The 20,673-nt window shown below is 46.8% G+C and overlaps 2 protein-coding genes across 4 annotated transcripts in view; one reads left to right on the forward strand and one right to left on the reverse strand.

Annotated features, from left to right (window-relative positions):
- The first annotated feature begins 2,241 nt into the window (after positions 1 to 2,241).
- capn5b (calpain 5b) overlaps positions 2,242 to 20,673 on the forward strand; it is a 34,907-nt gene continuing 16,475 nt past the window's right edge. The window contains exons 1-2 of one of the 2 annotated variants that reach the window (XM_071544029.1): positions 2,242 to 2,406; positions 11,650 to 11,781. In XM_071544029.1, coding sequence (XP_071400130.1) covers positions 2,242 to 2,406; positions 11,650 to 11,781 — 297 coding nt within the window. The remainder of the gene's footprint in view (positions 2,407 to 11,649; positions 11,782 to 20,673) is intronic. The other variant, XM_071544030.1, reaches the window with a different exon arrangement.
- On the reverse strand, positions 9,272 to 15,152 carry ompb (olfactory marker protein b). 2 transcript variants are annotated; one of them, XM_071544032.1, is made up of 2 exons: positions 14,717 to 15,152; positions 9,272 to 9,279 (listed from the first exon to the last, which is right to left on the reverse strand). In XM_071544032.1, exons 1-2 carry the CDS (start codon positions 15,150 to 15,152, stop codon positions 9,272 to 9,274), a joined length of 444 nt encoding a protein of 147 aa, XP_071400133.1. The 2 variants fall into 2 exon arrangements, with proteins under 2 accessions (XP_071400133.1, XP_071400132.1); XM_071544031.1 differs by lacking the exon at positions 9,272 to 9,279 and having other exon boundaries at positions 14,670 to 15,152.

Here is a 20,673-nt window from a genome sequence, read left to right on the forward strand (position 1 = left end):
GAGGATTTGTCAAGCCTTGATCCATACCACGTATTGTGACATGGGAAGGTCAATATTGTCCGCATGTCAACTGTACATAGGCCAACTTGTGCTTCTGGAGTTCTCTCACTCGGCGCCATGTGTCTCCGGTCATGCATATGTATGTCGGTGACAGCGGCTTGGATGATCGCCGCATTGTCTGTTTCCTCTCGTTTAGATTCTATTCTTCCACCTGTATCGGTTGGCTGTGCGACGGGGACAGTCGGCCTAGGTCGAGAATTCGTTGAAGTGGCAGGGGCTGCTGATGAAGGGGCCGAACGTGATGTCTCCATTGTCGATGCTGACCTTTCACAAACATCAGCATGGAAACAAGGAAGCCGGATTGGCTGTTGGCGGCCGGTGGCTGCGAAAAGTTCAGCCGTGATCGACATTTCTCAGCCAACAAGCTTGTTGTCGGCCAAATTTCCCCCGGTGGCTCAGCTCTACAGGACATGAACGGACTTCCGGTCACTTGTCGATCGTGTTACTGACAGTGCAAAGCCTGGCTACTCTTTTCACTTTTTGTTTTTTGCCATCAGACCTGTCTTTGAAATTTTACCTTTGATTGTTGGATGTTGGGTGCCGGCATCCTAGGCAAATTTCTAGGGGTTAATGCGTTTCCAGCATCGACTAAAGCCTGGCGTTCTTGATGTGTATGATTCGTTGTAGTGAAAAATATAATTGACGCTCAAGAACTCAAGAAAATTGTACAGATTACTGCTAGGATCATCATTTATTTACCCTGCATTGGAAGTTACCTGCTATTGCTAATTCTGGTGGGTGGACCGTTCTGTCTGTGGATAGGAATATTCTGTTAGGGTTAGGGTCAAAGGTCCATGTAAACAGATTAACTGAATAGGACTTCAAGTGGAGTCTGGCCAATAGCCGGGTTACTCCTAGCCACAGTGTGTAAGAGTAGAATAACCTTCCATTCCTAGATCTCCAACATTACAAGCAACCAGTAAAAAAAAGGAGTGCAAGGGTCAGAGCCATAGTGCCACATTGGATATACAGTAACAACCCTGTGTCCCTAGAATGATCATGTATGATAGAGGAGCACTAGGTAATATGGAATAACAACCAGGAATAAAGGTAGAAACTTTTTTTTCCCCTTTGTCTAGTGATGCAATATTGATTAGCCTTTCAATGGTTCCATCTTAGTTTCCCTCTGCCCCGGCTCGCCATTTCCTCCGTATGCCCTGCCAGCCCTGATCAATGTGTATAAGGCTTGTTCAACGCATAGCGGTGATAATTAGGCCCCGGGGATATCGGCGAATTGACAGGTGAATCATTTTGACCCGGTGACTCCAGGTTGCGCTCAAGGCAGCGGCGCACATCGACTTTTCCATTTCCACCGAGAGCTTTCACTGTTAAGGTATTAGGGCCTGCTGGACTCTGCTGTCAGTCAGCTGTGTGTGCATGAGTGTGTGTCTGGGAGTCTAGGAGGGAAAATTGGTTACCGAAACGCCAGTAGAGTTTACTCTTTGAAGGGCAACTAGTTTTTGAGGTAATATACACCAGTGATTCTCAACCTTTTATCACATCAAGGACCCGTAATTTAGTACCCATTAGAGCCACGGACCCCGGATTTTGTCTTTCGGTCCCAAATCTGAGAATATTTATATTGTTAGATATGATTTTGTCCAGAATTCCATGACTATCTGTATTGTAGGTAGAGAGATAACAGAGAAACTATGATCAAAACAGTCATTCTTCCACATTCTCTAATTGTGTTAACTTCTTGTAAATGAAATAATGCTGAAGTTTAACATTTCATTAATTTGCTGGGGACCCCCTGGAACCCCCTCAAGGACCCCTGGTGGTCCCCGGACCCCACGTTAAGTACCACTGATATACACCATAGGTAACTTGTTTGTGTGTGTGTGTGCAACTTGACTTTGTCTTTAAAGAGTGTAAACTGTGTAAAGCCTGACATCTCATGGTAAAAAGCATACTACTGAAATTGCCATCTGCTATTGGCTGATCTTTGGTGCCAGGTGATGCCACCACCTGTTGCACTCTATAGAAGGTGACATCACCTGGTACCAAAGATCAGCCACTAGCAGATGGCAATTTCAGTGGCATGCTTTCTACCATTAGTCAGGCTTTAGACAGATTTGGGTTTTGGGGTTTACTTACTCTTTAATCCCCATCTTCAGTGCCCCATCGGTCTGACTGGCGCCCCCCCCTTGTCCTCTGCGCTGTGTTCTCCAGGGCTGCAGCATGTTCACTTCAGTGAAGGCCTTTGAGGGGCAGCAGTACTCCACCCTGAAGAGGCAGTGCTTGCAGAGCGGCCTGCTGTTCGAGGACCCCCGCTTCCCCGCCACCGACGACTCCCTCTTTTACCAGGGCAACAGGATCGGACGCGTGGTCTGGAAGAGGCCGCGGGTAAGTTGGCACAACAGCTAGGGTTCGACCGGTAAAGGATCTTATAGGCCGATACCGATATTTTTAGACTGATGCTGCCGATAGTGGATAGTTTGTGTGTATTCACGACATACATTTAACCAATATCAGCCTCCTCTCTCCAGAAAAATAAGAATTCAGAGTTTTCACCAGAATTTTACGCTTCTTACGGTGGAGAAGCCCCTGAAACAGCATTTAGACCCTCATGGGACACTAAAACTCTCCAGTGAAATGTCATAGTGATGAAATTCTTTTACATGTAGGTGGGTTAGCAGCTCCTTAAGGCAGGGTGAGGCACATTGCACTGCAGGTTTTACAGCCCGTTGAGTCAAATCCTCCCACACCACAGTAGAATGATTTCTCTGGTCAGGCATCTGGCTTAAAAATTTACAATAATAATAAAACATATTCACAAGCTGCAGTCAGGGAGGAATCTCCATCATATCAGAGGTGGACGACATGACTGGCCGGTAACCGATTTTTAATAAAAGGACAATATCAACTCCATATATCGACAAACAAATATAAAGGTCTAACTCTAACTAGAACCTCCAGTAACTAGTCCACTCCTCTCCTTTGAAGCTGTGATACACCTTATTAAGCTACATTTTAGCCAGCATTACTGAATGAGTGCAACTTACATTGATTATATATACACTAGCTTCTCCCTCACTGCATCACTCCATGTTAACAGGTGATTTCATCTAATATTGACTCAGACAATCTTGTTTTTCTTCAAACAAGTGAAATTTACCAATGGAAAGGGAGGACAGTAAAAAAAACGTAATGATTTAAAGAGAAAGGAACTCCCTTCCAAATCTGTATCTGTATCTGTCCCGACTAGCCTCTCCCACTATTCACTCCAGATCTACATTCAATGCCACCACCCATGGGTGTCAGTTGGGTATGGCAAGGTATGACACTGTCCAAGCCTTTGCCTAAGTGAGTCCAGATTTGAGCTTGTAGTGTTTTTTTCATTTTGATAGAGAGCAAAGATTCCAAAGAGTCCAAAACAGAATACAGGTTGGAAAATGAGTTTCAAAAGCCAGAAATCTCAGCACCTGGCCATGTAATCGTTCAGTCATTGGAATTGATCAACAATCCTATCAAACCCCTGCAGATGTATTACATTTTGTGCCATTGGGCAGCAAAAATCATAGTTATTGCACCTTTAAAACATTCATATCTCGTGAACATTCAGTGCCAGCGTTCCCTCTAAGCTGATAGTTTGCTGATCTTCGTCTAATAATTTATGACATTGATCAAACCATAACATCTTGTCAGTAGTCATCAGCCATTGCTCCACTTATCCCCAGATGTTTAGTCGATATATGTACATATTTATATATGCAGGTATGTAAAGTTTCGGTGGCAAATGATATCAGATGCAGGGACTTTTTGCCGTACCTCAGCGTTTAGTGAGCTGATTCCCCTGCCGCCATCATCCCATTTACCCACCAGGCAGCAGTTCTGGATGGCGTAACCTCCTTCTGCATGCGTGGCGCTGCAACGACAGCTAGCGTTTATTGCCATGGAAACTGGGTCACACAGATTGTATGTTTCGGTCTCCATGGTGATGTCAGCCATGCGGACGGGAAAAACTGGAAGATGTCAAGAGGAGGATAAAGCAGGAACGCCATCCTCTTCATTTTCGCCCGGGTCACGATGGCAATTACTGTCTTCGCCGCCGGTGTTTAATGTCAGGGGTTCTAGTGTTTTCATGTCATGTAAAACAAATAGACACATATTAGGCCTCCAGAGTTCATTATTTTGTCTCAGGGACCCATATGGGAAGATTTTTGTTGTTGTTGAATTAGTATTTGCAGTAATGTCTACACTATACATGGGGAGATAACAGTGGTGAGAGTGAGACCTGTGATTACAATCGTCATTCTTATACATTCTCACTGTGATAATTTCCAGTGAATTAAGTAGTAACGAAATTCAACTTTTACTCATTGTACTCATTTTACAGAGAGGTATAGAGGCTGTACATGGATAGAACGAGTGAAGAGGGTTCAGACAATTAGTGGGTGTACACCACACCTGATATCCAGGGCCGTACTCAGATATTTTGGAGGACAGAGGCTTAGAATAAGACAGATCCCCCTCGCAAAAAAACACCATCACCAGCACCACCACTACAACTTGATCTACTATCCCTACACTTTCAAAAAAGATGTATCATTGTCAGCACATCCGTGTCTGTAGTTTTGGGTAACACACAATTTTGTTACTTTTCAATGCGAGATGTATTAATTACAAAAGTTGTTGATGCAACATCATCTATTTAATCTCTCCTATGTGAATATATTGAGTATAAAGCTAGAAGCACTTCATTTATTTTAACTTTGATTGTATTTTAAAATGTGAGTGCATGTGTGGCTGGATATTTTGAATAAGCTTTTGTCAGGAACTTCATTAAGTTTGATTGTTCTGAACATTTCATTCTCCCAAACCCACTCTGTAGTTTATAGATAATTGATGTTGTACTTTATTATTGAGCACTCCCCCGCCCTTCATTGAATCAAACACTGCAATGAGAATTGGCTTTTTATGACCACTGAAAGAAATTCAGGAGGCGTTTCCAAGGTTTCCAATGAATTGGTATTATTAGAATGAAAGTGCAGAGGTATTCAGTATAGCGCCATGATCTAGCCCAGTGATTCTCAACCTTTGTCCTATCAAGGACCCCTAATTTAGTTCATATTAGGGACACAAACCCCCATTTGATGAGATTTTGTCTCTCAAACCCAAATCTGAGAATATTTTTACTGTTAGATATGATTTTGTCCAGAATTCCATGACTACCTGTATTGTAGAGAGATAACAGAGAAACTATGATCAAAACAGTCATTCTTCTACATTCTCTAATTGTGTTAACTTCTTGTAAATGAAATAATGCTGAAGTTTAACAAGTCATCAATTTGCTGGGGACCCCCTCAAGGACCCCTGATGGTCCCCGGACCCCACGTTGAGAGAACCACTGATCTAGCCTATATAAGCTTATAAGCCTACTCTCAGTTTATTTGCTCAAACATTTGGTAAAGATATCAGATGTGTTAGGCAATTTACTGTAACTGCCATACATCTATGGCTTTTGTGTCAGTTGCTGGTGATGCTATGGTGTAGCTAAGTACAAAGTGTTGGTAGCTCTGCCACGTTTTAGACAGTTGGAGTGCAGTTGTACTTTTTTACGGTGGTTGACGTTGCATTAAATGTCTAAATGTAGACCTCAATCTTCATAGTGTCCTAAACACCTTCAAGGTACACGGGAAAATAGCCGCAGTTAGGACTTTGCCTATGCGCTCTACCAGTTGAGCCACGACGGCACCCCCTTTATGTAGCAGGTTTTGTGGGTGCATGTTAAGAAAATGTTTAGAAAAATGTATCATTCAAGCTGGTAAATTACCTCTTTAGGGACTTACAGGAAAAGACCCTACAAAACAACAACCCGTTTTTGTTCAAACTCTTTCATCTCACATGAATTATCTTGATATTAATGAATAGCAAATCACTTTGAGTTTTATGCAGTGCAATCCAACTACTGTATGTTATTCCAACACAAACACTAATAGGGATATTAATTTAAATTCAAGACTTAGGGTGTTTTCAAACCCATAGTCTGTTTGCTTTGTGGTTCCTTTATTGCATTTACGTATTGGCTCTGTTACGTTTCGTACAGCAAAATTTCGAAGCAATTCATGATTTATCAACCAAAGCTACGTGGGAGAAGCCATTTTCTTAATTTGTCGGAATTGGGTCCAGGAAAGGACTTGCTTATGGGTTACACCTACCTCGTCCTTAATCCATAATTCATGGCGTGTTTGAACCGTAATCCTTAGTGCTTCCGGTAGATGGGTGGGATCATTCCAAACACCAGCTCCATGGTTGGATTGGTCTCCACAAGGTCTCGGTCCGATTGCTGTGTTCTCATATTCCCAAACAAACCGGACTGAAGCAGAAAGCGTGGCAGGGTTTGAAATAACTGCTCTAAACCAACTGCTCTGAACAATCACTAGGTGTGAAAATGCCCTTGCTCTGCGTTGACAATGCGAGCAACACAATCCACAAGTTGGCCATCGGATTTTGCGCACTTCTGTGATTTTGTTTCATGAATAATAGCTCCACCTGGCAAGTGTAAAATGAACGAGAAGTTGATTACAGCCATGCAAAGCTTCCCAGTCCTCCAAACCTTAAATATGAAAGACTGCAGGAACAAAAGTCTCGAAAGCTATACTCAGAGAACGGCTGCATCCATCGTCGGGTCGATGGAAAGCTCGGAAGTCATTTTAGGTTTATTTTTGATCAATCTCGGAACCCATCGTCTATCGGTCTGACGACGATTAGACTCTGGCAGCGACGGCCAATATTTCGGGTTTCCGGTGTAGCCAGCGGACATCCGGGCCAAGACTTCCTCTTCCGTGTGCCGGTCATTGTTTACAGTCCGATTAGCAACTTGAGACGCGAGAGTCGAACGTTTCTCCACACAATACACAAACATCGATACTTTTTGTAGGTGTTTTAGGTCCAGACGACATTTCGGCTAATCTCTATAAACAGATATCTGCATATGAGATGTCGTCTCTCAACTCCAACTCCATTCTCGCGTCTCAAGTTGCTGATCGGACTGTAAACGATGACCAGCGCACGGAAGAGGAAGTCTTGGCCCGGATGTCCGCTGGCTACACCGGAAACCCCGAAATATTGGCCATCGCCCCCAGAGTCTAATCGTCGTCAGACCGATAGACGATGGGTTCCAAGATTGATTTTTGATTAATCCTACCTCACTAGTGCTTGCTAGCTATGTCAACTCATCAAAACAGTGTAATGGTATGAAAGGCAAAACAAAACCACTACATAGATGCAAGTAGAGCCTCTGGCGCCGCCCACACCATCGGTCAACCAAGTCGCTCGCAGTGTGAATTCAGGGCCGGTGATCCAAGAAGGCATTTTATCAGTGGCAGGGTGAAGGTCCATAGGCTTAAACCCCCCTAGAGCCCTATCACGCTCGGTGTTATCCTTGCTCAAATGGATCTAGGCTATGTTTATGGCTGTGATGAAGTCCCAGCGGCGGAGCGTGCGAGCATAAATAGCAGGGCTCTAATAAAATGTTCCTCCTCTCTCTGTCTGTCTGTCTCTCATTCTCTTTCTCTGTCTCAGCCTGTCTCTCTCTCTCTCTCCTGCCACCCTCTCCCCTCCCACTCTCCTCCGTATCCATCTCTTCTACAGATTAGTTCGAGGTTATTTATATCTTGACTGACAAGAAATAAAATTTGAGGGCCATTTATTTGTTAAGTATAGGCCTGGCTTCTTCGCTGTCCTTCCCCACACTTTACATCTGTACGTCTTCTTGTGCCCGTGGCGTTCGCGTGTGTGTTGTATGATTATGCGTGTGTGTGTGTGTGCATGCTTGGTTGTGTGTTTGTACACTGTGGCTGAAGGCTCCCGTCATAAGCTGATGGATGTCGGAGGAGGAGGCGCTATGAAGCCGGCTGGCAGGTTCTCAGCAGCGGGGTAAATGATTAGGCTCTGCCAGCGACAGCCACGATATTCACATTACTTCAGCGTCCGTAGGGGCCGGGGCGGGGGGGGGGGATCGATACTCTATTACTCTTCCACCTGAGCCAATCCCCCGACCGCCGGGCCACCGTAGGAAGCCCCCCGACCGCCGCTCAGACTCCGATCAATGGTAATGCAGACAGAGGGGAAAAAAAACGTGATTAGAGATCTTAACTCTCGGGTCAGACACAATTCCACGAAACGGCAAAACCGAACGTATGCGTCGTCTCAGGCGGTCGCGCACGTACACACACACACACACACACACACACACACACACACACTGCAGACGCCGGCACTTCCACGCTGGGTCTTTGTAAGGTGAGAGGGACTGCTGCGAGAGACCGGGGAGGCCTCCAGGGAGCTCTGCAGCAGCTTCGGCCTCTGATTAAAAGTTTGCTTTTGCAGCAATCAGCTTTGTGCTGAGTCAGCAAATTACTGACCTTGGTTGTGTCCTGTGTGGGGGGGGGTGTGTTTGTGTGTGTGTGTGTGTGTGTGCGTGCGCGCGCTTTTCTGAAGGCCACACTTGAACACACACCCAAGTGCGCATATTCTGTGATCCGTATTTTTTGCATAGCCACATACACACACTTGAATAGTGCAGGGTAGCATTGGACCGATACGGGTTTTTAAAAGGTCGATACCGATACCTTTCGATACCTGCCTCTCTCTCTCTCTCTCTCTCTCTCTCTCTGCCTTTCTCGGTCTCTCTCTCTCTCTCCCTCTTTTACTTTTCCAACCCTAGTTGAGTGCTGCAAGTGTGTAAAGATAAAGAGCTGTTAAGTGGCGCTGTGCTTTCCGCTGTCTGTTGAGTAATGGCCGAGGTGCCCATCGACCCGCCAGTCCCATAAAGCAGAGTGCAGAGAACAGGCAGACCGTTCACACCCAGACTACGCCGAGCAATGCTGTGCGGGCAGCAGTAAAAACGAGGATTATGCTGATATATATCGGGCTGGTATTAGCCCTTTATTAAAAATCGGATATCGGCCAGTCAGCGTCGTCCACCCCCTGATATAATGCAGTGTGTTTTATTTCATTTATTGCGGTTCTGGCGTCCCATGATGGTCTAAACGCTGTTTCAGGAGGATTTTCAACCCTGACAAGAATCAAATTCTGGGGGAAGCGCCGAACACTTTTTTTGGGGCGTGAAAATGTTCAAATTTAAAGGTGCAATAAGTCAGATTTTTACTGCCCCATAGCACAAAATGACCATAATATGTCTGTGGGGGTTGATAGGGTTGTCGATCAATACCATTACTTCACCAGGCGCAGAGATTTCTGGCTTTTAAAACTCTCACTTTCTGGCCCGCACTCTGTTTTGGAGCAAACTCCCCACCCACTGGAGTTTCAAGACGCTCTCGCACACTCCCCGAAATGTCAGTTATCGGCCTTCAAAATGTATATCGGTTGAGCCCTAGTAAAAACCACCCACACCAGCTTTTATCTCTCTGTAAGACACTCCTCTCTTTTTACTACTGGCCAACTTTCACTATTTCCATGACACGCTAACAGCTCCCTTCCCTGCATTATCTGCGTTGACAAGAACCTCCCCTGGGCAAGGTTTCTGAAAAATAACCCACTAGATACACAGAAATCTTCAAATAAACAATTGGCGCTCCTCAGAACTTAAGAGAGTACTGAAATATTCCTGTGGTGGAATTGTGTATAAAAAGGAAAAACAGGTTCAAATTTGTCACCTTGATTCTATGTTATTAGTTGATAATAATAATGATACTACTACTAATAATAATGTGCCCTATTGATCCCTATAGGTGTGTGTGTGTTTGTGAAATTTTCAGTAAGTTTGATTTGAAGCAAGCAGCAGTACTTACACAAGCACTCCACTATGCAGTGCGTAATATGAGCTGTTTGTAATATGTTTATGTAGACAGATGGAAATATAGGTGTTGTGTTCAGACAATAGAGGAGAGGACAGTGTGTCTGTCTATCAATGGATCGTGTCAGCCACAGCCCAAATGAATCATCCCACACATTATCACAGGGAACGCAGCGTGCTTGTGTGTGTGTGTGTATGTGCACGTAGGTGGGTGGGTGCACGAGTCTTTCCTGTGCACATGAGAGAGAGAGAGAAAGAGCGAGAGAAAAGGTGATGGAGCACCGTATTGTTCGCTGTTAATAGTGGTCTGTCCACACTGCGGAAGAAAATGGAAATCACCACAGCAGCCACAGGTAATGTGATGCCACAGATGCACAGAACCCTCGCACACTTATCGGGGTAGATTTTCTAAAGATCCTGAAGTGGAAACGTGGGCGTAAAAGGACAGATGGTCTCTTTCTGATGTATGAACTCGCCCCTACAAGCCATTTATGCTCCTAGCTGTGTCTTGCACCTTGTACCATACACCCAAACGGATATATGTCTACCATAAATGTTGTTTCACAGGCTTTTCCATCCTGCCAAGAATAAAATTTGGAGGGAAACACCGAATACATGTAATTTGAATGAATTTTTTAGTATGAAAAGGATCAAATGTAAAGATATTAAATATTGGCACAAAATATTGGCTATCAGCAGCTTCAGTCTAAACAAGCACAAATCCTGTACAGGCCCAGGATGTGTTCAATTCAATTTTATTGGCATTGTACAATGCACAAGTACAGGTACAACGAAACATGGACTTGCAAGCTCCCAAGAGTACAATGCAAACAGGTATAAAAAAAATTGGCATTTAGAATACCACAAAATAACGTGAAACCGGCCATAACTTCAATTTAACAGAGAATAATCTGCGCAATGTATACAGGTAATAACATCCATAGTTAGCTAGCTAGCTAAGAGTTCAGGTTAGCTAACGATATGCTATTGCGTTATATAGTGTAGGGGTGTCTCAGCTAGCACGACACAGTTATCGGTTAAATGACCTAATTCCACTAACGTTACTTGAATACCACAAGGTAATAAAGTTACCTACCGTTAAAGTTTGTAGGGCAGCAGAAGACGTGGATGTTCCTAATTTAACAGCAGAGAGTGGGACTCAGTGTGTGGGAGTCAGTGTGGCATTTTATAGGCGAGAGGCCAGCCAAGGATGCCCTCTAGAGGCCATGTCTTGAAGCATTGCTGACCGACTGCCTGCCTGACCTTGATGCACCTAAAAAATATCAGAAAATATCATGTAAACGTGATGCCCTGGGTTTGAATCTGGACCTGGACGTTCGCATGTCTTCCTGTCTCTCTTCACCAATATCTAATAAAGGCAAAAATGCCCAAAAAATACACATCAAACCCTTTTTAGGAGAGTGGTTCTCAATCCTGCTCCTCTTCTATCCTACCAGTTAGTTAATTACATTCACCTGGTGTAATCACGTAATTAACTACCAGGTGAAATAGAAAACCAAACTCTAGCTCCTCAGGACCAGGATTGAGAACCACTGTTGCAAGGTATTTGGTGGTTGCTGCTGGTTGAAGCCTCACCTTGACTTTAAATTGGGTAGGTGAACTTTCTGGTTGCTGGATCGCCACCTTTGCGATGACCAGATGAAGTAAACTGTGTGGCAAGCGGCCCAGATGAAGCTGTGACCCCACTTCCTTGTTCTGTTTTGCCAAATTCACTTTCTCCAAACCTCCAAGCACCCACGTGTCGTACCAGCTGGCAACTCATTTACCTTTCCTTTGTCTTTCTTTATCTGTTTTTTCGAACGTAGGAGCTGTGCGAGGACCCTCACCTGTTTGTGGATGGCATCAGTGCGCATGATCTGCACCAGGGACAACTGGGGAACTGCTGGTTTGTAGCAGCATGCTCCAGTCTGGCCTCCAGAGAGTCTCTGTGGCAAAAAGTAAGTGTGTGCATGTGTGTATGTGTTTCTCTCTGTTCCGCAGCGTTTCTTTCTTACCATGAGCACCAGGACACACTCATGGGTAAATCTCACATGGGTGTGTAGGAGTGTGTGTAACTGTAAGAGTTTTGTTCCAAAATGAGATCTGCACCATTTGAAAGAAGTGGTGCCTACTCTCACAAAATGGTGGATAGTACTAAATTAAAACCAATTATGCGACTTTTTAAAGAAACTAAGGTAATTTAAGTCTTTGCTTGAGAAAGTGATAATGCTTTCTCCAACAAGATCCTTTATTATTAAGAGATATTGAAAGATGAACTTTTTTTTTTCTCCAAAAAGAATATAATATATTTTGGAGTAGAACTCAATTGAGTACACTTCATGTACTCAGTTGTAAATGTAGTGCACCATTCCACCTCCAGTGTGTAAGTGTCCATTAGGAACCATTACATAAAGAGGAGTAAACACCAGAGGACTCATTACAGCGCATCAACGCCTCCCTGGGTCTCAGCAGACTCCACCAATCGGTAGAATAATTGAGCCCAAATTAGACTCTCACAGGACTGGCTGTAAGCACGAAGGTTAGACCAGTGTATTGGTTTTTGTCGCTAGTGAATATGTTTCGTTTTGTTTTTTTTATTTCACATTGCTGAACAGAGAAATCGTTCCAGCTTCAGGGGTGTGAGTCTGTAAAACCTGCAGTGAAACCTGCTTCGCTTTGCCGTAAAGCTGAAATCCAGGATTTGCCAGGTTTCCCCACATTGTCTCCCCCTCCTTTGGACTACAACCAAACAACCACAGAAGTATTATATTATCAATTATATTATCAAAAAAGGTGTAGCAACCAGTGTGGCTCAATTTGACTTTCAATGACTAACTTTGGTAATGAAATTAGGCAATAACATGGCATATGATGGTGTAAATATTGTGACTTGACAGTAATAGCAGCCTACAGTGTGTGCCGCTAGCATATAGCAAAATTATTTTCAATGTAAGCTTTTTGGCTAGGCTAGAGTTGGAGCCAATATGGGTGCTTTTTGGTTTGTTTTTATTTGGGCATTAGTATGCCACGCCACAAGGGGGCAGTAACATGTTGGTGATGGGTCACGTCACACAAGCAAGCGATAATTATACACAGGTGTGTAGCCTCCGTGTGTTTGGACCGCGGGAGATGTAACATTAATGGTTCTTACCGCAAAAATGATATAATATAGACTAACACAATTAAGTGACACAAAACAGTAGGATTCTAGATATTGCACAAGTACTAACCCAGCTAAGGAAACTACATTCTGCAATCTACAACGGCAGCAAGACAGAAGAAGCAAGCGACAAAAGATTAGCTAAAGGTATGTGCGTCAAGAACACGTTTTAGCTAGCGGTATTGGGCCAATTAGTCACTACAGCTAGTATGCTAACTAGCTAGCAGCACTCGGCTACCTGACTCCAGTAACCTATGTTAGCTAACGTTAGCTGGATAGTTAGCAGACTGTTGTGCTACCCAGTCAAAAATGTCAACAGTGGCCTATGGGGAGCATCTTCAACCATGATAATACTGCCAGTTACTGGGGACACATGGCTGATTTTGCTGTCTATATCTTTGCTACTCAACAGGCCAGTTTCCCCCAAAAACTTGGTTTAGTCCTCTAACTCATGTTCATAGGGTGAAGAGCAAGTGTCAACAAAAAGGACACGTGACTATGAGGCCATTGAATGACAGGAGTGCGTGAATTGATATGTATTATACGTTCACGATTGTAGCGAGTTTGATTTAATTGAGACTCAGGAGATTGTGCAGCAGTTTCTCCAGCTCTGCAGAATGGGAATTTCTATTAGAGAAAAACGGGGTTTCACACGCAAATGGCTCGACCGTTCAGGCGGCAGGTTGGTTACATGCTTTGTTCTGATATGAAACAAGTGTAATATCTCCCGATGTCTCAGTTTTTTCCTTTTGTTTCTCCTTTAATCTGACACAAGGCTTCAGGTCTCATTCACAGTCACAGTCAGGCTACCTCTCCATCCCCTGTGGCATGGTAAACCGCTAAGGGTGACACCTGAGGGGGAGGGAGGGGTTGTTGTGCAGATGTAATCCCCCCCCTCCACCCCACCCCTCCTCGTTTGTCAGGGTCACCATGCAAGATGGAGATGGATGAGGCAGCAGGAAGCCGCTTCCCAGTCCACTGGGGCGTACACACACACACACATACACACACACACAGAGTGTCTCTACCCATTATCTCATGTGGGACTCATCTCTACCAAGCCCGTCAAGGCCGGCTGTTTGTCAAACAGGAGGAGAGGAAGAATAACATTTTTGCTCACCACATAGGCGCAAAGTTCAGATGATGTTTAAGAAAATGCAGATACACCTTTTTGCTTTATTTCATTTATTAAAGATTTATTTGGATTGCAAATAGATTAGAATTCTTAAAAAAGTGTATGTAAAAGACTGGATAAATAACTCATGATAAAGCTCTTACACAGTATATTGCTGAGCACCTTTGCTTCTTGAAGAGTATTTATCTCTATTATGCCCAACATCATAGTAGCAAATAAATTAAACATTTGTCCAGATCAGCAAGTTCTAGTACCAGTTGTAAATAATGTTTCTGTAAGTGCGATAAGTTGTGTTGCAAAAGGATAAAGAGAAGGATAGAGAGTTAGTGGAGCCTACTGTCCCTTCTTGAGCCCATACATGATGTCACATATCATGGCAGGCTGGGATTCCTCCTCTGTAACAGTCTTTGCTGAGCCAGCCCTACAATAAATGCAGTTTTAACCTAAAACTTACTACACATACCCAGCTGAAAGCTCAGAACAAGTACAGTCGCAGTCAGGTGAAGCATGAATTGTCAGCGAGTATCTTTCCAGTTATTGATACCCCAGTCTCAGCTATCCACTGTGAAGGTGATGGCGCAGTCGACGCTCGCGGGGCTGCAGCCTTCCTCAAACGCAAACAGGAAGTACATCACCTTCCTCACCTTGGCCAGCTCGGCGATCCTCTCCCCGAACTCTTGGGCGTCGGCCTCGTAGCAGTCGACGGCCGCGTCGCCGGCATCGCCCTGGGCGCTCCAGAAAACCCCGGCGGGCTCCAGCAGTTGGCGGGTCATCAGGTGGGTCAGGTCGGGCGTCCAGAGCTGCGAGGTGGCGGTGACGGTGAGGCGCCCCCGCTGCGCCAGCCGCACCGTCCAGCGCGAGAACCGGAGGGACTGCCGGGAGAAGTCCAGCCGGTACACGGCCTCGTCGGGCCGCAGCAGGCGCTCGCCCTCCTGCCTCCTCTGGCCTCGCTGCTGCAGGGACTGCACCCGCAGGCGCATCACCTCCGTCAGCTGGGGGTCCGGCCGGAAGGGCAGCTCCAACTCGGCAGACATGCCTGGACGTCGCACGTCAGCGGGCTAATAGGTCGATAGCAAATGCAAGGCCGGGTTAGATCAGCGGATGTGTCGAGGCTGAGTCTTGGCTTCTACCTCCTCCCTGTTCACTCACTCTTCTCTCTCCTTTCTTTGCGTTTGTGTTCCCACGGGCTCAGACTAGCTAAGTGAGGCACGACCACGTATAGGTACCGCTGATACCTTGATCTCTCCTCACTTAACCACTGTCTCTGCCTCCCTCTCAGTCTGTAGCACTCCTGTAGCACTCTCTGTGCTCTTCACTGTGTGTCTGTGTGCATGTGTGCGTAGCATCCATATGCATATACAACCCAACAGCCTAAAACGAGGGTGGGTTTTGCACAGAGGTGCCGACGAGCAGAGGTGCTAGGCAACCAGATCTAATGACATTTGCTGCTGCAGCGTGGGGATTGCCCTCGGGGAACTGTGCACAGCAGTGTTTGCCACATATTTGTTTATCTCAGGTTCTTCGCTTGGTTACAGATCCTCGCCTGTAATGCATTCTGCACAGCTGACATGAAGTGTCACCGAAGGCAAAAGTGCCCGGTGCCCAGAGGCTTGCATGAGAGGCAGTGCAAATGTGACATAACAAGGATGTGTCGTTAGAGCAAGGAAGTCCCTTTTTTACATTGGAGTCGGGCTCTTAAGACAGGTGAGGGGGAGGAGGAGGAGGAGGGAGCGAGGGGAATGCCTCCTTACTCCCATTGGTCTGCGCTGAACAGACTGCGGGGGAAGCCGTCAGCCGAGGCGCCTTCCACTCGTGTGTCGGGTCAGCCGGTGCGCTCACCTACCTGAGTCCTGTTATTATAGAGCCTCATCGGGCCCTGGATGAAAGCTGAGACAGATAGACCCCCTCTGCTTTCTCGCTCTCCACAGCGCAGAGTCACAGAGTGTAAGCAATAGCGGGGTGGGGTGCAAGAGAGACCGCCTCCCGAAGGATTACAAAATGACTCCGAGGTGTCTGTGGTGCAGTGCTTTGTTTTTGTTTTTTTTCTCTTTCTCCCCCCCCCCCCCCCCCCCCTCCTCCTCTGGTGTTTTTAAAGGAGCTGTCGCCACTTCACACAGCCGGCCCTCCGGAGAGGCCGAAGTCCCTCCATCAGCAGAACGCCGCCTCCCGCAGAGCCACTTGACAAGAGCCGCTAAGGCCGGTTTAGCCCGCGCTGCTCGTCGTCTCAATTTAGCCTCTCCACTCTGCGGAGACTTTCATTATGTACAGTTTTTATCACGACTCGTCCTATTTATACGGATGGATGTCTCACCAGTGTAAAATGTATAACAGGTGCGCGTCCTCGTGTAGCCTCTTAGTTGGGCGCTCTGCTGCAACGTTGAATCACAGTTGGACCATAGTCCAGCTGTGCTAGTGGCACTTCAAAAACCCTCTTAAACACAGTTTGCTATTTTTATTTAGAATAAGTAATGAGTAAGTGTGTCATGAATGGATTCTCTCTGATCTTGTATGGGCTCTTAAAGCATTTGCGTCATCACAATAACATATTAGTCATTCCTCCAAATCGGTGCATTTTAAGTCCCTCTGACATTATTTCAGTATAATTTGTGTAAAATGTTTTACCAAAGCTACATTCAAAATTACATATTTCTTTTAATACAGCCCAATTTGTATTAACTGAGTGTATTTTGTTTATTAGAACCACCATTTTTCAGCGTCCCCACAAGTATGTTCATTCAATTTCTAATAGAATTGAAACTAATCTACAAATAATGTAACAGTTGTAAATTGTATTGCCTTAGTTGTCTTCTGTCTCTCATAATAATGTGTTCCTAATTTGAAAAAATATTACAAAATACATTTGTGTCCCTAAATCTAATGTCAACCCTGCAACTCTAATGAAACACGCCTATAATATAATGGATATGATTTTCAGGAGGTGATATCATTTTCAGGAAGGAGAAACAACAGTGAGAAGGAAAGCAAGTTCTCTTTCATAGCATTCGTTTCGTGTCTCACTATGGGTAACGCCCCTTGCGTGCCCTCAACAGAAGCCTTATATTACATTATGCCAGCCCCTTAGCTGGCCTTGATGACGCGTATGTCGTAGGAGGCCACCAGCCCTCCCCCTATATAAAGGGCTGACATGCCGTCATTCACCATTTAAAAACCTCTTCTCACTTCACAGAAGTTTAAGCCCACAACGGAACAGCCACTCCGGAGCCTAGCTAAACTGTTCGCAGATACGAGCACCCATCTCGGTCGCTGAACGCTTTGCTCTGGGTCGTTGTTCGGTTCGTAGGGCAGCTCGAGCTTCACTGTGACCGAGCAGCAGCTCGAGCACAGCAGCCTGCTAGAAGCAATTCTAGTTGTCTGCGTCCTGCTAGCGGTTGGAGTAGCAATACTCCGCGCTAGCCAAAAAAGTAGAGTAGCAATACTCCCCACTTGCTAGGTAGCCATACCTGACTCAGTTAGCCCCACAGAGTAGCAATACTTGAAAGGGTTAGCACTAACATCAGCTTCACGGAGCAACATCACTGTTTCCCCGTAGGAGCGAAGGAAAAGTAGCAATATTTTTCCCCCAAACTCACTAGCTGAGCAGTAGCAATACTACGCTTTATATCACGCTCCACTCCAGGCTTCACAGCTTAGGTGCACGTATAAAGCTAACGGTACACAGCCGCCCGTAGCTGTTTACACGGCTTAGCTAACGAGAAGCTAATTAGCTAGCACACCTGTTGGCTAACCATGGCTACACGACAAATACCGACGGCCCCTCCTACGGAGGACAGGCCGCAGGCGCGAGCCTGTCCGTGCGGTAATAAGATATCACAATGAGACTCTCACCCGGTGTGTGCATCCTGTCTGGGATTACAACACGCCCGGGTAGCTCTAACCTCACCTGAGGAGTGCATCCATTGTGCGCGGTTCTCCCTCAAACTGCTCCGACGAAGGCTAGCATGTCAGGCTAGCCTGTCAGGCGGTGATCCCCTCCTGGGAGCGGTGGCAACGCCGGGGGAGAAGCCGAAACCCACCGCTGGCCTGGAACAATCCACCGCTGAGGGAGTGAGCTGGAGCGACCAGGTGGATGCTCTTCACCCCTTGCCGCAAGAGCCGATGGCAGATGTCTCCACCGTGAGGCAAGCAGAGCCGGTATACATACCGGAGCTGCTTATTATGGAGGAGGATGAAGCAGACAGCGAGTCAGATGGAGCCTCGGAGCTGCTCGTCTCCGACGACGACGAGGATGACGACTCCTCCCTGGCACCATCGGGTCGGGCTGCAAAGCCCTCGCCCATGGCAGTGGGTATGGAGCAGGACGAGGGAGCTTCGTCCTCAGCTCCACTGGATATGGACATGCAGGACGTGTGTAAACGCGCCGCTGCGAAGCTAAATAGCCCATGGCCCACCGTGCAAGCGGAGACAACCAGGTCTCGCTATGACGGGGAAAAGCTGCCCAAGATAAAGAAGATGGGAAAACAGCTCCTTCCCATCTTCCCAGAACTCCTGGATGAGCTGGCCGCTACATGGCGAGCCAAGCCATACAGAGACAAGCACCCCATCCCTGGTGGCTCCCTGCTCAACTGCGAGGGGATGGAGGCGCTCGGGCTGCGTCAGATGCTGCAGGTGGAACCGGTGGTGGCTTCTCATCTCCACCCCAACACCCCTGTGTCGGCGTCGGGGTCCTCCCTGCCCTCTAAAACCGACCGCTTTCAGTCCAACCTGACGGACAAGTGCTACAAAGCGGCAGCCCTCACGGTCCGGGCCCTGAATGCATCTTCACTCCTGATGACCTATCAGGCAGAACTGGAGGAAGAGATGACAGCGAAGCCGGATGCGAAACTGTGGGAGGAAATTTGTATAATTACCGACCACTGCCTACACCTCCATAAAGTGGCGGTCCAGACCGCAGGCAGAGCAATGGGCCTTATGGTCCTACAAGAAAGAGCCAGGTGGTTAAATCTCACCAACCTCGCCACTAGGGAGAAAGAGGATCTCCTGGATACACCTGTTGTCCCGCAGGGTCTCTTTGGCTCAGCAGTAGCTTCTATGCAGAAGAGATGCGAGGACAAGAAAAGGGAGGATGAGGCCCTGAAGCTCTGCCTGCCCAGGAGAGCTCAACCGAGCACTGCTGGTCCACCCCGGCAGACGTTTGCTCAGGCGGTGACACGCCCCACGCATGGCTACAGGATCCCGAAGCTCCCCAGGGCTCAGCCTGCGCCACAGGCCGCAGAGACTACTGGGACTGATGGCTTCGGCTCTGGTGGTTGTCCCACTGGGTCGTTTATATATGAGGGGAATTCAGCGTTGGGTGGCCTCACATGGGCTGGAGCCGCAGTGTCACAGGCACCGCAAACTGAGAGTCTCCGCATCTTGCGCCGTAGCGCTACGTCATTGGAAGAGCCCAGGGTTTCTGACACGGGGAGTCCCGCTGGGAGTGACGCCAGCCAGGAGAGTGGTCACAACGGACACATCTCTGATAGGTTGGGGGGGTACCTACGAAGGCAGGGTAGTGAATGGCAGGTGGAGCACTCCGCCACACTCTATTCACATAAATTGTCTAGAACTAATGGCTGTGGATCTGGTTCTACGACACTTCCTTCCCTTTCTGGAGGGCCACCACGTATTAGTCCGGTCGGACAACACCACAGTGGTGGCATACATAAACAAGGAAGGGGGGCTCAGGTCTGCCAGGCTAAACACACTAGCGCACAGACTGATTGTATGGAGCTATGCCCATTTTCGGTCTCTGAGAGTAACTCACGTACCGGGGGTTATGAATTTGGGGGCGGATTTGCTCTCAAGAGGCAACCCGCTATATGCGGAGTGGAAGTTGCACCCGGAGGTGATACAAATGATTTGGGAGAATTATGGTCGGGCGGAGATAGATCTCTTTGCGACTCGAGAGAACGCTCAGTGTCCCATGTTTTTCTCTCTACACGATCAGACAGCTCCGCTGGGAGTGGATGCGTTGGCACACAAGTGGCCCCGGGTTCTGCTTTACGCTTTTCCTCCAATCGCTTTGATATCTCCGACTCTGGCGAGAGTCCGCGAGGAGGGCCTGTCTCTAATCTTGATAGCCCCGCGTTGGACAGGGAAGCATTGGTTAGCGGACATAATACAACTCCTTTGCGGTCAGCCGGCCCCACTACCCCTCCGCAGAGATCTGCTGTCTCAGGCGCGGGGAGAAATATTCTACCCTTACCCAGAGAGACTGGCTCTTTGGGTTTGGCCCCTGAGAGGTCTAAATTGATGGCGGTGGGACTTCCCCAGAATGTTATTGATACGATTCAAAGCGCCAGAGCCCCGTCCACTAGGTCACTCTATGACTGTAAGTGGCGAGTGTTTGAGGATTGGTGCATGCAGGATAATGTCATTCCTTTTCAGTGCTCTGTATTGACAATTTTGTCATTTTTGCAGAATTTATTGGAAAAAGGCAAAGCGTTTTCCACCATCAAGGTTTATTTGGCTGCTATTTCGGCTTGCCATGTGGGTTTTGACGGTCACACAGTGGGCCAACACCCGCTGGTGGGTCGTTATATGAAAGGGGCACGT

Source organism: Centroberyx affinis, unplaced genomic scaffold (genome assembly GCF_046629955.1).
Source record: "Centroberyx affinis isolate AG114_WGS23_722 - 3 ecotype Tasmania unplaced genomic scaffold, CSIRO-AGI_Caff_v1 ptg004438l_1, whole genome shotgun sequence".
NCBI classification, from domain to species: domain Eukaryota; kingdom Metazoa; phylum Chordata; class Actinopteri; order Beryciformes; family Berycidae; genus Centroberyx; species Centroberyx affinis.

What these genes read in the sequence shown, in the direction of transcription:
- ompb (XM_071544031.1), bottom strand. Translation starts at nt 15,152, where the DNA reads ATGTCTGCCGAGTTGGAGCTGCCCTTCCGGCCGGACCCCCAGCTGACG.